The sequence below is a fragment of the Parambassis ranga genome, chromosome 8 (genome assembly GCF_900634625.1).
Source record: "Parambassis ranga chromosome 8, fParRan2.1, whole genome shotgun sequence".
NCBI classification, from domain to species: Eukaryota; Metazoa; Chordata; class Actinopteri; family Ambassidae; genus Parambassis; species Parambassis ranga.
The window spans coordinates 8,080,142-8,095,159 of NC_041029.1; the positions used below are offsets into that span (position 1 = coordinate 8,080,142).

Genomic DNA, 15,018 nt, shown 5'->3' on the forward strand with positions numbered 1-15,018 from the left:
GCACCTCCACTCTCTTTCTCCTCTGTCTTCCCGCCTGCATGTCTGTGGGTTTCACTCATGCGTAACAGTAATGGCGTATTGAGCCGGTGGCGCTCCAGAAGCCATTAGAGTTAGAGGGATGAGGCTTCGCACACGCTGATCACACAAAGGCTCATTGTGGAGGCCATGTCAGAGGGTGGAGCGGACAGCTATCTCTTTGCCAAGCTCTACCCAAGACAATCAATCCCACAATCCTCCACTATGCCAACCACCAAGAATGAAAGGAGGCTGCACTTAACAGGAAGGAACGGGCAACATGTGGGTGAGAAGGTGGGTGATTGAGAGACTGGGTGGGCTCGATCAATCCTGTATCATATTTCTGCACGCACCGGCCAGGCACACAAAGCCTCCGAGCTAATTACTGAGGTGATTTGGATTCCACACAACCTGCACCAGAGCTGGGAACAATAAAGCCAACAATCAGAGAGAGAAAGAGAGAGAGAGAGAACAGCCATGTTGTCTGCAATTTATAAAGCCACAGCTCGGGCTCTCGAGTAATTAATATCATCAGCTGGATGTTGTCTTCATAACGACGAGAATTAACGCTTCTGTGTTCTAATGGGCCAATTAGTGCATAGCATTTAAAGTACATTTTTGGCAATTGTCTCCATTCAAATCCATTATCGTTATTGAATTGTGGATGTTTGGTTCAATTTTTATTGAGGCTTTTGTGAGACACGAGGGTGAGCTGGTGAACTATACCCTATATTGCCTCATTAATTGGCCCAGAGACTGCAAGAGAGAAAGAGAGAATTTCTGTTGAGGACCTCTGGTATGCTCATGTGTAATCTTTTGCCTGCAGCTGACCACTCTGTCTGTGTAACCTCTAAAAAATAATTTCCTCAGTCCTGAGTTTAGTTGACAATTTAATGTTGTGTGAAAGCTCTTTAATGGTGTTTTTCCTCGCTGAGAACAAAACAATCTTCCACTTACATGTTCTAATATATGTGTACTGCCAGTGAACAAAAAGTTGCATGTAGCCTGGTCCTCATCATGTTAATTGTTCTGGGGAAGCCACAGCTTTGCTTGACATAGGGTAAGCTGAACCTCTTTGGGGAAGAAGATGAACAGTAAAATCATTACTGCACCGGGTTTCATAGCTCAGCTAACTATTGCCTGGTGTCAGACCTGCAGTGCAGCAGTGAGTTCAGTACCAGATTGTGACTGATTGAGCTGTTTGTTGCTGCGTTAAAACTCAAACGGCTCTCTTTTTCCCACTGATAATACAGTAATCAGTGCATTAGCTAGCTGACAGTTTCAGTACTGGATGTACTCATTGAATAAGCTGATTTCATGGTGTGATGTATCTTGTTTCCCCAAAGCCAAAATCAAGCAATAAAATACAGCAGTGATAACACTTGGATTATTACTTATTATTGTCTTTATCACTTTCCAGATTGTTGTAGTAATCTGGAATTTTCTTTTAAAGTACTCACCCCAAACATTTGCCTTAGGTCAGGGTCTCGAAAGCGGAAAGGAATGTTGGAGACATGTAACCTTTTGGGCTGCTGTTTCTCTGAAGAGTCTGAGTGCTGGAGCTGGAGCTGCTGAGAGCCCTCTGTTTGCGTCACATCATCTGTCTGCCAGAGGGAAACAAACAGAAAAGACACAAGCTGCTCATTAGCTGCTACAGTATACTGAACCTCCTGGTCCTGACGTACAGGGGGGTGGGGGTGGAAGGGTGCAGGGTGGGGTGGGAGGCCTGGCTGACTAACTTACTCAGCGTCTGCCATTTTTCAATCTGGTGAGAAAGCCAAAGCGATAAACAGCCGATGACTTATAGTGTCAAACCTGGGGTTGTGCATTACAAATCCACTTATTAATCTCTTGCACTTAGCTCTTGAGCAACAGGGAAGATTGAAGGCGCTGACAAAAAGGCGTGGATATAGATCCCACAGAGCCCTGACATGTCTAGACTAAAGACACATTATTGGTGACGTTTGCACACAGCCATCGGAGTGCGAGGCCCAGAGCCCTCAGCGTTGTTGTTTCCATCATTATGCGAATGCTATGCTGACATTTCTATATAAATGACGTGTCTGATGTCAATGACAAATTCCACTTGTTTCTCTCTGCGACACCAGTGATGGATTTCACCCAGGGTGTTGGTGGCTTGTCTGTTTAGGTGGACCTTGTTTTTGTGGCAGTTTTATTTTCTGTACAAAACCTCATTGGTCAACTGCACGATTTTTCTTTTCGCAATGGTAACATACCCAGTTTGCACAAGTCACATTAATGTTTCCTGACCCACAGTCTCTGCAGTCAGAGTTTAAACAAAGTTTTCTTTCTTTCTTAGAGCTAATTAAATTACAAACAAACACTAAAAAAACAATATTATGAGAAGCATTAAGAACACAGGAGACAGGAGGAAATTAGCTTAGCTTAGCATTAAAGCAGAGGTAAACCCACTACCCCATTTCTGTCTAAAGTAAAAAAAGGGCTTTGGCTGCTCATTAATAAATGTGTGTTATGTGTGTTATCCTGTCATAAATATAGATATAAAACTGCATTTCCAGTTGGAGTTTTGTGGTACCACTACTTTCTGCCAAACAGCTGCATGCAGTGTTTTCCCGGAGTCTTTTCCCAGTGAGGTTGCCAGATATGGTCCCTGAACCTTAAAACTCTACTCACTGAAAAGGTGGGGTATGCACACATAAATGTATTAACTCTGTTTGGTGCTGGTTTGTGTATCATTAAGCTGTGGAAAGAGCCTGGCATGGTTAAAATAAGCCCTGCTGGCGGTAGGTGGGCGACAGAAAACAAACTGTCTGCTGAGTTTCCAAAGAGCTTTTTCAAGTCGGTATGCAATAGAATTGCACAGCTTCTACTTTTGCACGGTAATTACTCTCATGACCACAAGAGGTCACTCATCAGGAAATGATAAAGTTTGTTTTGAGGCATTTGAACCAACAATAAATGCTGTGGTTCCCCTGATAGGGACAGTGTCTGTTTCACAATAGAAAGCAAATGGATGAAAGGAACAAAACGAAGGCTGATTTAGTGCTGGTGACTCTGGAAGGGGACTAAATAAAGAAACAGGGAGGAGGGGAGAATGAGAAACGAGAGAGTGGAAGTGGCAGATATTGAGCACAAAAGCTGTTTGAATGTGATATGTAAACTGCAAGGTCTCCTGGGAAGTGCTCTCTGAGCATGGCAAACACACACACACACACACAAAGTCTTGTACTGATACAGACGCGAAAAAAGAGTAGGTTGTTGCCTGAGTACAAATGGACACACACACACAATGATAACCCTCACCCTGCTCTGAGGCTGTCAGCTGGCTGCAGGCCTCCCTTAGTGATACATTTCCCACCATTTAGGAAATGGGGAAGGGATTTATTCATTATAATTCATCATCACAGTATTATCATTATCATCATGATCGTAATGATGATCGCCTTTATTATTCTCATTATCATAATCACAATCTCCACTGTAATGGCCGTCATTTATTTGGTTTTTATGGCCCATTCCGAGATGGTGACATACATTGTTAACAGTGACAGTTGTTTGATTCAAGGTCCCACTTTGTCTCCCCTGCAGCTATCCAGGTAGGCTGCTTTGGCAGCAGCCTCCTAAGTCCCGCCTGGGCTTGACGGAGTCTAGACCAGAGGTTAACAAGTGGTAAAGGACACAGGAGCCGGAAAATGCACTGAGCTGGCCGGGCCGGCCGGCTGGTAAGGAGTGGATTTGTGACAGAGAGAGACGGGCGGAGGGGTCTTAACTCTGCTGTGTCCTCGCTCGCTGGAGGTTAATAGCCTGAGTAGCCATGTTGGGCCCCAGGGGTGACACATTGCAGACAGATGCTAGGACCGTGGAGGGTGACAAGGTACCAGAGCCCCGCGGGTCAATCTGTTTCATCGGTCACACATGACACTATCGACCTTTAGCGTATGTTGCCAGACTACTGAGCACCGCTGTCCTCCAGCTCTGTCTGTCTGGCTTTTTATCACGGCAGGAGCAGTCGTGTGTTTGCAGACATCCAGATTAACTTTCACTCGGTGCTCAGACAGGCCAGCAGCATGCTGACATCAGGGGCAAATACACATACTGAGAACACAAATACTGAATTGCTGACTCCTGAGCACCCCAGACTGCATCCTACTAACTCAATAACGTGAGTGTCACTGAGATCCAGGATGCTTGCTTCTCCGCGCTGCTCCCGAGGCTCCAAGCTGCCTGCCTGGTTGTGAGATCGTGGTGTAGCAGTGGAAAATAATTACCTCCATATTACCATAGGAGGCCACCTTCAGTGGCACTTTACTGTCCCGACAGCTGCTGTCATGGGGAGGAGGAGGTGGGATGCAAAACACACCGTCACCGCCAAAGCCAGCAAAACCTAAGAGTGAGAGAGCTGTCAGCTCCAGCAACTCTCCAGCTTCCTGTTCAGTCATTTCTCTAAAAGACTCCCTTGCTGTTATTTGCAAATCGCCTGCAAAGTGCTCTGCTCAGCACTTTCCCCCTCCTCGCAGAGTGGCATTACAAGAGCATAATTGAAACTATCTGATTGGAATGCTGCCAAGCAGGTAGATTACATCCGATTAAATAGGAGTTGGGGTGGGGGGTTCTGAGCTTCGCTCACAGGAATTATAATGCCTGAGCTTTAATTCATTATTTTCCTCTTCGGGTCCTCCATTGTTTGTTTTCTTTTTCTAAAGAAGCTGCAAATATAACCTCTCCATCACCTGAGAGAGGGGAGGGAGGGAGGGAGGGAGGAAGTGTGGAGTAGAAGGTCCACCCCCATCTCCTCTCCCTGATTCATACAAAGTAGCCAAAGCTGGAAGAGTTATTTTGGTCATTCAGGCAACAATGAGCCTCATTCATTGTTTGTATAGACAGGCAGCTGGATCACTACTAAAGCCTGGATGGATGTGAAACACTCTGAGTCACCAATACCAAACCGGAGTGTCTGTCAGAAAAATAAATCAAAGTAATATCTCTTAGCTGTTTTACAAGTAGCATCACTGAGCCTGGATCATTTGTGCAACTATGCTACAATGTTCTGGTGCCAGGCACAGCAGTGCAACACAGAACTCATGAAGCTGGCCTATGAAATGATCAAAAGATGCACCTAACTGCACAATACTGCAGCACCCAGCTGCTGATTCAGAAAACATTTTTTTCATCATTTAAGTGAAACTTAATTTTTATGTTTTAATGTCTTCAGTATAAACAGACAAAGAGACACGCCGACAAATTGCCATTTGTTAACTAACACCAACCATATCCTTCAAATGATCCAGGAGGGTTTTTATGTTAAGAAACACTGAAGATATCTTTGAAATGGGAATTCAGAGTCTGGGGGAAATCAGGGACTCCTCCCTCTTACAGTCATCCCCTTTTAATGGTGGCCTACATGCTGCCATCAGCACCGTCTGTGAAAGCGACACCCTGGTGGTGTCTCAATCCTTTAAACACAGCTCAGGAGAGATGAGAGAGTACGTATATATGAATGTTTGCATGTGCCCATGTTTTCTGCATGCCCTTGTGTGTTCGTTTGTGTGTGTGTGTGTGTGTCTATGTTATCGCAGTCCCCCAGAATACCCTTTGGAAAGTCTTCATGGCGCTGACACGGGCTGTGAAAAATCTGGAATTGAGTGCTGCCCTAACGCCACTGCCTTAATTTGTTATCTGAAAAGAGAATGATTACTCATGAAATTCAACCAAACCTCAGACTATTTGAACTGAGCCAGATAACGAGCTCAGTTTTTTCTGTAGCAGAGCTCGCTGGCAGCCCTCTGCTACCCTCATCTCTAAGGATTTGGAGAAAAGTTGGGGGCTGCCTCTCTTCCTCAAGTCGCACGCTTTTAAGTCATCTTGTTTGAACATGGCACAGAGTGAGGTCCCAGAGGTCTGGCTCTGGACAACGCCACCTTCCCAGTATAGACGGAGGGACTGGTAGAAACAGACAGAAACAGAGAGAAGAAGTGAAGAGAGTCCCGGCGTCTCATTAAAACATACACACTCTCCGCTCTCTGCAGGGAATTCACACACAATCCATACATTTCACTGAATTTTCACTCTCTTGACTTGTTTTAAGTCTTTAAGTCAAGAAGATGTGCAGCGTAAAGTGCCGTCGTGGGGTAGAGGAGCTGAGCGCAGCACAGTCGAGCCAAGGGAGGAGGGTGCGTTGGAGATTCGCAGCGAGTAGCTGATCTGCTCCCTCAATCTGTGTTTCTGCAGGGTGCCCTAATCAAAGGCACCCGGGCCCGTCTGTGGCACCCAGAGCAAACAGGCTGGGTCTGTCATTAAAGCTGGGGAACACAGCGGTGGGCGACACTACACCAGCGAACCCCCAGGATTAGACTCTCTGTTTACACCCCACTAATCTCATCCCTCTGTCCTCCCTGAAAAAGGCTCGCTGGAAGTGGGGAGAGCGTGGATGCAGAGACTGAAGATGGAGGAAAGCTGGGACTGCGCTAGTGGAGAAAAGCATGAAGGAAAGCCGGGCGAGCTCTCATCTCTCCATGGCCACCATCTCTGAGCTTTCTTCACAGCGGGTGAATAGATGAAATGAAATCAAATGCGAAATGGAGAGAGAGGAGAGACAGTGAGAGATAGAGAGCGGAGGAGTGGTGTGCTGTGTCAGAGGGGGAAGGAGGAAGAGGAGGAGGAGGAGGAGACTGAACCTCCTGCCAATTCTCTCCTCTCTTTAAACTCTCTTGTGTGTCAGCCATTACTATAAGTGCAGCACGTAACTGTGAAGCAGTTGGAGAGTGTCACACAAATCTTCAAATCAAACCTTGCTACATTACAAGTCAATGATAATACGCCATGCGAACGCTATTGTGCTGCATAAGAATTTCTCTGCCGCCAAACATTCATGGCTGTGCTGTAATTGTGTGGCTGAGAAAATGGAGTTATTAAGAGTGTTCTTTATGAGTGACCCCGATCCATCTCAGGAGGGCTGCGGCCTTGCCGTGACCCCTCACAGTAGGTGTTTTCATACTGAAGGAGAGAAGAAGGTCTGAAGGTCTCTCTCTCTCTCTTTTTATCTGTGCCAGTATTATCCATCTCTCTACAGTCAGCTCTAAAGTTTGGAGCTAAGTCGCTCTCCCTTTTATCTACATCTTGCCTCTTGTGAAAGTAAATCCCAGGTCAAGGCATTTTACGTAAGCGTATCAGTACACAAGAATGAAATGTATAATATATAATTTAGAATTTCTCACTCACCCACCATCGCCAGAGGTTTGTTTTCTACTTGAAGTGCCAATAACTTCAAACACACGCAGTTGAATGGTGAGGTGAGAAAGAAGCAAAAACAGAAGCATTATCATGCCCTAGCATGGAGGATCAAGCCTTATGTTTAAAGGAAAATCTCAGACATTAGACATTCGGGTGGAGTTGCAGATAATTAGCTGATTTGACTAAACAGCAGTTGCTTTTGGCTGCTGGGAAAAAAAAAAAAAACTACATCGCTCATTTGCTCTTCAAACTGAGACCAAAAAGATAAGGGGAGGGAGGGGCGTGCCTGCCTTTCACAGATCCTTAATCATTCATGTCCACAGCATGTCAAAGCTCCTTCACGCCGATAAATAAAACAGCTCAGGTTGACATGTTTTTGAGGGAGCCCCAAATGGTTCTTCAGATATGCACTTTCATTTTATGAGCAGATTTTTAGTCAAATTCACCTCCATCATCAAGCACTGATGTTGGCCCGGGCATCAAAGTCAGCTGCTCCTAATTATGCATTACTCTAACACTCACTCTTAAAGGATAATTCTGCTATTTTTACTCATGACCTATATTTCGGGGTATTTTTGGGTCAAGAATGTCAGGAACGGTTTCAACACTGCGAATCAACTTTAACCAGGAGTGTTTGTCCATTTAAAGAGACAGGCTCAGATTATTAGTGTATTAAGTGTCTAATGGAAAGGAAAGGAAAAGTGGAAAAACATATGTTACCTAAACATTTACCTAAAAACAGCCTTGCTTGTACATTTGTGCATGAATTTCTGCACCATCATTTAACCAGTGACTAGGATTTCTACAGCCAATCATCCACTGGCATACACACTACAGCAGGCTGTCTTTTCTGTTCAAAGACAGAAGGACCTGCTGCAGATAGAGTGAAGGGAATGTGACTGTTATTAATCTATCTCTGGATCTCTGGATCATTCAACGTCTTCCAAAAAGCAATCCTTGAGTCCAGTTGCCTCGATTTAACCCTTGGAAATGACTGTTAGTTTGTTGACCTGACATCAATGTGTATAATTATATGGCCCAATCCCAATAGTTAATTATTAAGCTTATAACTATTAAAAAATAAAGAATTTATTGTTATCAAAAGGATTATTTTTTCTGCTTAAAATGCAGAAAGAATCTAAATTATTTTATTAAAAAAAATGCATTAAGGTTAAAATGTACTTCATACCAAAATCAGATAAATAACTGAAAATTAAAACATATTGAAGCAACAAAGTGTTGGTTGATAAAGACTATTAATGCTATATTACATGGATGTTTTTGAATGAACTATGCACTAAATTTTGATTCATTCATTCTTAGTCTCTTGACATAAGCTGTTTACAGACCTTTAAAATCATAATAATTATGCATTCATATTTTTTTGAATGCTTTCTAGTATTAAATCAGATTTTTAACAGCTTTTAATGCACTTGGGTGTGAACTCTTAGGCAGACTGAGTGTTAGGAGCCAGGCACAGGGAGGGAGGAGGAAACAGGAGGGAAGGGTACAGTTTAGCTTCTGTCACAGTTAAAAGAAATGATAGTATGAATATATTTTACTTGCTGACAGCGTGCTGAGAACAGTGTTTGCAGGTGATGAAGGACACTGACCGGTGCGGTCGTGGTGGCGGTGATGGCGGGCGTGCTGTTGTCAGTGCCGGCCGGCTCGCTGTGCGTCTGTGTGGGCGTGTACAGGGTCATGGCATGCTCGGGAACCCGGCTCTGCCCGGTGTAGTCCTGTGTCGGGAGCGGGTGTGGTGCCGCAAATTCTGCGGGGATTCCATTCTGTGGGGGAGGTGGGTACTGGGCTGGGGTGTACGGCTGGGCCATCGCTTCTGGGGGGTTAGTGGCCTCTTGGTTACCCTGTGAGGAAAAAACACACAGCAGGAGGCAAGCGTCAGAAGTGGAGCTGAAATTAAAGTTAAAGTACATTGTTTGACTTGTTCTAGCAGCATGAAAGAAATGCGAGCTCCCTGGTGCGATCTGGAAAGCAACCAGGGAGAGTTGTCCTGCAAACCAACTAAGTCAGGGGGAAACAGCCATCATATCACATCTCAGCTCAGATTAGAGAAATCCTTGATCTTTACTAATGAACACAGTTTATGTTGTAGAGCATGGCTTGCTGTTGGAGGGGCAGGAGTCAGGGGGAATCTCAACTGCACTTGTGGCAAAGCACAAGAGGAAAGATCAATTAATTGATAAAATTTTGATTAGGGCCTTTGATTTCAACGACAGGTCTGTTAAACTAGCAGCTGCTCCCTCTCCAAGCTGCACTTTCATATTTTTTAACAGCAACCTGCGCCTTGCTTTACGGGCTTTCCTATCATTCGCCAGGCCTGCTTGTGGATCCCTCAGAGTTTTATTTGTAATTTTGCCAAAAGAGTACCTGAGTTTGAGGAGCAGTTTTTACATTTCTGTCATATTTTACTGCATTTTAAATTCTAAAATCCACAGTTTTAATTCAGAGCCGTGCATAGTAGCTTCAAAAAAATCATTCTGATGATGTATACTTAGGAGAACGCTTGTAGGAGAAACAAAAACAAGTCAGTGGTATAGCTGGTTCTATGCTGCTTGAACAGAATGTGTGTAACACATATGTTTTTTTAGCTTCTGCTCCTGACTTAAGTGATACGGAAGATGGCCCTTTGAAATGAAGCACTTTCACAGACCCTTTTTCTCGTGTGGATGCTTGAGATGATGAGCTGCAGAAATAATGGACTTTTCTGGCTGGTGCACATTGTTAAACTCGGTAATGGCCGGACTACAGAAGTGCTTGTCTTATTGTTGCGAAGCACCAGGCTCTGTGAATCCAAACTAATGAGCAGAACAGTGAGATCAGTGCTGCTGGAGCGGATATCCATCCCAACATTAAAAAAGGTGAGACAATAACACCGAAATCCAATAACACCCCCTGCAAATACCCTCAATCAAATTTAAAGATACAGATCATGCAAGCTCGACGCATAACTCTTTCGATAAGAGGGAAGGAGGAAAAAGCACACAATAGCAGCCAGAAGTGAGGGTTTATGATTGGAGAAAAACAATAACAGTAAACAGATAGAGAAGTTTCTGTCTCTGCCTTTACAAGCAGGCTGTGGATGGGGAGATAGTAGATAAATGTGTTTTATTCTTCTTTTTTTTTCCTGCTGTGGTGTTTGGCCTCCGTCTGCGGATTTCCAAAGTAAGCTCTATCTGGGCAGGCGGAGGCAGTGGTTTTAATGAGAGAGCTGAGCAACACTATGCTGTAAATGTAGTGGAAATAATTCTACTCTGACGTGTTGGCAAACAAACCTCGGCCTAAACTGCGCTCTGCCAATTAAGGAAATGCTCCATTATCTAAATGAAAAAAGAGAGAAGCCTTGAGAGAGGAGGAGGATTGACCAGCCTCCTGCAGCCTGCCAGGCCTCATGGCTGCTCCTGCTGGAGGAGTGGACCACTCACTCCTGCCTGACCTAATCCCCCCTTCTCTCTTTCATTATACTATATTTCTATCTCCTCTGTCTCTCCCTCAATCCCCCCACCCCCCGCCCCCCCTTTCCCTTTCCCTTTTATGCTCATCTCTTCCTCCCTCTCTTTTTATGCAGAAAGTTTTTTAATCTCTACCCCTGTGCTCTACTTTTTCTCTCCCTCCAGTCATGGCATTATATAACACACTTGCATTGCGGGGCATCCTAATTCAAGGAAGCTCTTGATGTTGGCAATTTTCAACTTCTAAGCGCCCATTTTAAAGAAGAATGGGGTTGGTTACCTAAAAAAAGATGCACCTCCTGGTGCAACAGCAGAAAGTACTACCAGATCCCGTGTCCTCTTTTTAACCACCAGCCTGTGCAAGCCCGTCAACAAAACAGTACCCAGCGGTCCGGCAGTGACAGAGAGCTCAGCAGCCCGGAAACAAGAGGGTGCTGTTTGTACATCAAACGCTTTCTGTGTCATTAAAGTGATCACAGCTTTACTTTTGTGTCTCTATTTAGTCACTGTCAAGACCACTGAGTGTCTTTTGTATGTCGACAAAACATTTTCATATAAAAGATAAAATGCAGGTTTCAGACTTCAGGACAAACACTATGTCTCTGTTCTATGCTGGTGGGCTTACTCTGCCTTAATGCAGGGTATCGCGGCACCTTAGCGTGACTCACAGAGATCTCATGAGTTTTTCAGTGAGATTCCTGCACTGGCACAGGAGGCGTCTTGATGCTGAACGCTGCACTGCAGTGTTAACCTGCAATGCACCGCTTAGATTACTGATAAAATGATTGTAAAAAATTAATTCTGTCCTATTAACACAGAGCTTAACACGTTCTTCATGTAAACAGATGTGTTTCCTGTATGTTTTACCCCCTTTTTACAGAGAAATCAGCAAATACACTGGTAGAAGACAACTCCGCCTGTGTGGGGTTTGTTTTTTTTAGGCTTTAGTTGATTGAAAAAGCAAGAAAAATGATGCACATGTTGAAAAGAAAATTGAGGATAAAAAAATATTGTTGTTCTTGTCTTCCATTAATAACAATTAGATGCCAATCCAGCAGAGTGGTACATGAGGCAACGTCCACAGCCACACAGACAGTAAATCAAGTTTGCCTTAAAACTTCACGTAACTAAGTTGAAAACTGAAATGACAGAGTGCCTGAGAGTTTGAGGTACACACTGCATAGCTGTGTCTACACAGAGCTGGATGAAAGGGTTTCTTTGTGTTATGAAAGTCACAAATATGATCAAATTGTAAGAGTTAAAAGAAAAAAAAAATTGCACGTACCAAACACAATGTCTAGCTGTGTTGGCTGCTTGTTTTTCTCCCTGAGAACATGACATGTTGAGTGCTTTTGCTTCTGCTGAGCATGTTGGAGTGGAGCTTCTGGGTTTAGTTTCTTATTTGCCATATCCTTAGCTATGTATCTGACAGTTCCTAAGTTTAGGAGAATCTATGAAGCAGTTTACTCCTCAGTTTCTTTTTCATGCTTCAGTTCTGCATTAGTCATGACATGTTCCACTAAACTTGTTAAACCATCATGCGCCTCGGAGTGTCCCTCTGTGCTTGGGTCAGAATCTGAATCGCTGCACTCACAGGCCAGGCAGGGTCAGTGTATCTGTGTCAGGTCTGTTGCTATTTGAGCCACAAACAAGTGCAAAAAGGACTGAGACAGAGCCAAGTGACACACAAACAGGATAACAGCCCAGAGCTCAGCATTGGAGAAAAAAAAAAAAAACTACTAAAGTGTTGTAGCACCATGTCGCTGCTGTTTCAAAGGGCAGCAAGGCAAAAAGCAAGGAGGCGGAGAGCACAGGCCTCATTAGTGAAACACAAAGTAACACTGGCTCTCGTATGATCTTCGCCTTCCTCTGATGTATGTGACAAACGAGTTATTCAACTGGAAATGAACTGGGAGAAGAAAAAAGGACCATGCAAATCAGAGGAGTTGTGCTTGTCCCAGTGCAACCACACGCCCTTTTTTTTTTTTGCCAGGGCCACTCAGTCCCGGCAAACATCCACACAGCCTAATAAAAAATCAGTCAGGTACACAGTACGTTTCATTCCACTGCAAGAGATTGCTGTTCATTATGGCTGCGAACAAGCACCAGGAGTTGTTGTTATATTGGGATCTCGGTGAGTGTTTCTCTACCTGCAGGCCTGTTTATGAGAAAAGAGCAGGTCCCTGTGCGACACTTTAATGCCCCCTTACATGGCCTGCAGCCATGAGCTGCCTAAACCTCATCTCCACAGGCACAACGACGATGAAGACTAAAGGCAACCAGAAAGAGCAGCTTTATCGATCTCACATCCTTTCCATTCCTCTGTCCCTCCTTCCCTCTATCTCTCCTTTCACCCCTTCCACTCCTATTACTGAAGAGCACAATAAAAAACACTATCTCTAATCTTAAGCACTCTCCTTGTGTAAAATTGGATTGGAAACCCTTACTTAAGAAGATCACTTCTGGAGTGGAGTTTTTGTTTTTACAGTCAGCATCGGGAGCCAAAGAGGTCAGGAAGGCCTTGTGGCAATGCCCACTGCTGAGGCTGCCAGTCTCAGAGAAATCCCCAGCGCACAGTACTCAGAGAGAGATGGAGACTTTCACTGTTAACCCCAGCATAGATGGTCAAGGCTACATTCCATCTCACCAGGTACAGCGGCTTGGCTGTTCGCCAGCAGTCTGTGATCCTCTTTAGTAGTGCTGGGAGGGACGGCGCTGAGAGGCCAGGAGGAGATGGGCTGTGCAAATACAGGAGCTGTTAGGAGGAACTCATAACGGCAGAGTGCTGCACTGACTCATACGTGCGATGGAGGGTCAAAGAGCAATGCAAAGGCAAAATACGGCAGGCGACTAATTACGTTGCATTGAATCCAGAGGGAAATCACTCAAATGGGAGCGGGCTGATCAATCTCAGCGATAGGAGCCGTGATGGAGTGGGCAGCTTTATGGCTTTAGCTCAGTCACACACAGCTCCGATCATTTTTCAGGCCTTTCTACTTTACATGGTTCCTACTGTACGACACTAAAAGTCTAAAGAAGCAAGAAATGTTGCTCCTGACTCCATATATTAGGCAATTCCTATAGATTTATGAAGAGGCCGACAGTGTTTGTGCATAATCCAAAACAGCAGGAATACTTAACATACAGCACTGCTTAGAGAGGATTGAAGCAAGGCGTCTGGACTTGTAGAGTCCTTGCTTCAATCCTCTCTACGTATGATGACCTGGATGACTGAGAATCTTCATCAACATACAGCACTGCTGCCTGATTTCTTCGTGGAAAATGCACACGAGCGACTTGCTTTGTCAGATTACAGATGACATAACATTCTTTAAAGTGAACCTTAAGGTTTTCAGTGCCTGAAAATAGTTCATTCACAGCATTCCTCTCTAGAACAATGCTCATTTGGTTTTAATGACCGGCTGACAGTGACAGTAGCAAACTTGTGACAAATCCCGCAGGGCCATCACAGCGTAAATCCGAGCAGAGTTTATTGTGAGGAGTGTAATGCAGCTCAGCGGAGGCCAACGTGCGGCAATCAGTTGATGCAACACAAACGAAACACTGAGTGGTTTTCAGCCAGCTGCATGAAAGCGTCTTGTTGTCCCCGGCTCTGCTGCTGATGCTCGGTTAATTGTAGCCCCGCACACAGACAGTCAGGCAGGCGGGCGAGTAGACGGCCTGAGATGATTTCCACAGGCAACTGGCATTCATTTTGTCTTGAAGGCGCATAAATAAAGTCTGTCTAGCTGGGTCCATTTTAATTAGGCGAGCCACATGATCTTACTCCAAGTCTCTCTGTTAACACTCACCAGAGGCTGCAGTGTGTGTTAATTACAACCACATGCCACACAGCGCATCCAAGGTGAGAAACTAAGAAGAGGTAAACAACAACAAAAACAAAACACCTTCAGCAGAGTTTCTCATGATGAGGCACATATTTGGTGCAATGGCTATTCCCCTCCCCCAAGTCAACCAATTACATCAAGCGAGTGAGACAGAGAGAGAGAGAGAGAGTGGGGAGATGCGGAGAAGCAGCCCAATTTAATGCAGATTCACAACACTCTCCCACCGCAACCAAGTCCCAGTCTTCTTCACCACTACAGTAGGTTTATGATTTCAAATAGGCTGGGGAGTGGGTTATTGTTTTGTCTCACATTTCCTCCCGTGCAAACTCCCGTCTTTCCATTTTTCCATCTCATTTGTGAAAAAAATCAATTCATGAAAATAAACACTCGGTGTCTTCGCCCTGCGTCCAAGTCAATTTAGATTTTGTGCATGTTCCTGCCGCTCTTTTCCGAGAGGCTTAATCGTTCACATG

The 15,018-nt window shown here is 44.6% G+C and overlaps 1 protein-coding gene across 3 annotated transcripts in view; it reads right to left on the minus strand.

The window, feature by feature from the left end:
- The window catches only part of LOC114439623 (RNA binding protein fox-1 homolog 3-like), a 109,242-nt gene that overhangs the window by 27,462 nt on the left and 66,762 nt on the right, over window positions 1–15,018 (minus strand). For all 3 annotated transcript variants that reach the window (XM_028411684.1, XM_028411683.1, XM_028411682.1), the window contains exons 2-3: window positions 8,841–9,092; window positions 1,476–1,619 (exon numbers count right to left, since the gene is read on the minus strand). In XM_028411684.1, coding sequence (XP_028267485.1) covers window positions 1,476–1,619; window positions 8,841–9,059 — 363 coding nt within the window. In that variant the 5' untranslated portion in view covers window positions 9,060–9,092. The remainder of the gene's footprint in view (window positions 1–1,475; window positions 1,620–8,840; window positions 9,093–15,018) is intronic.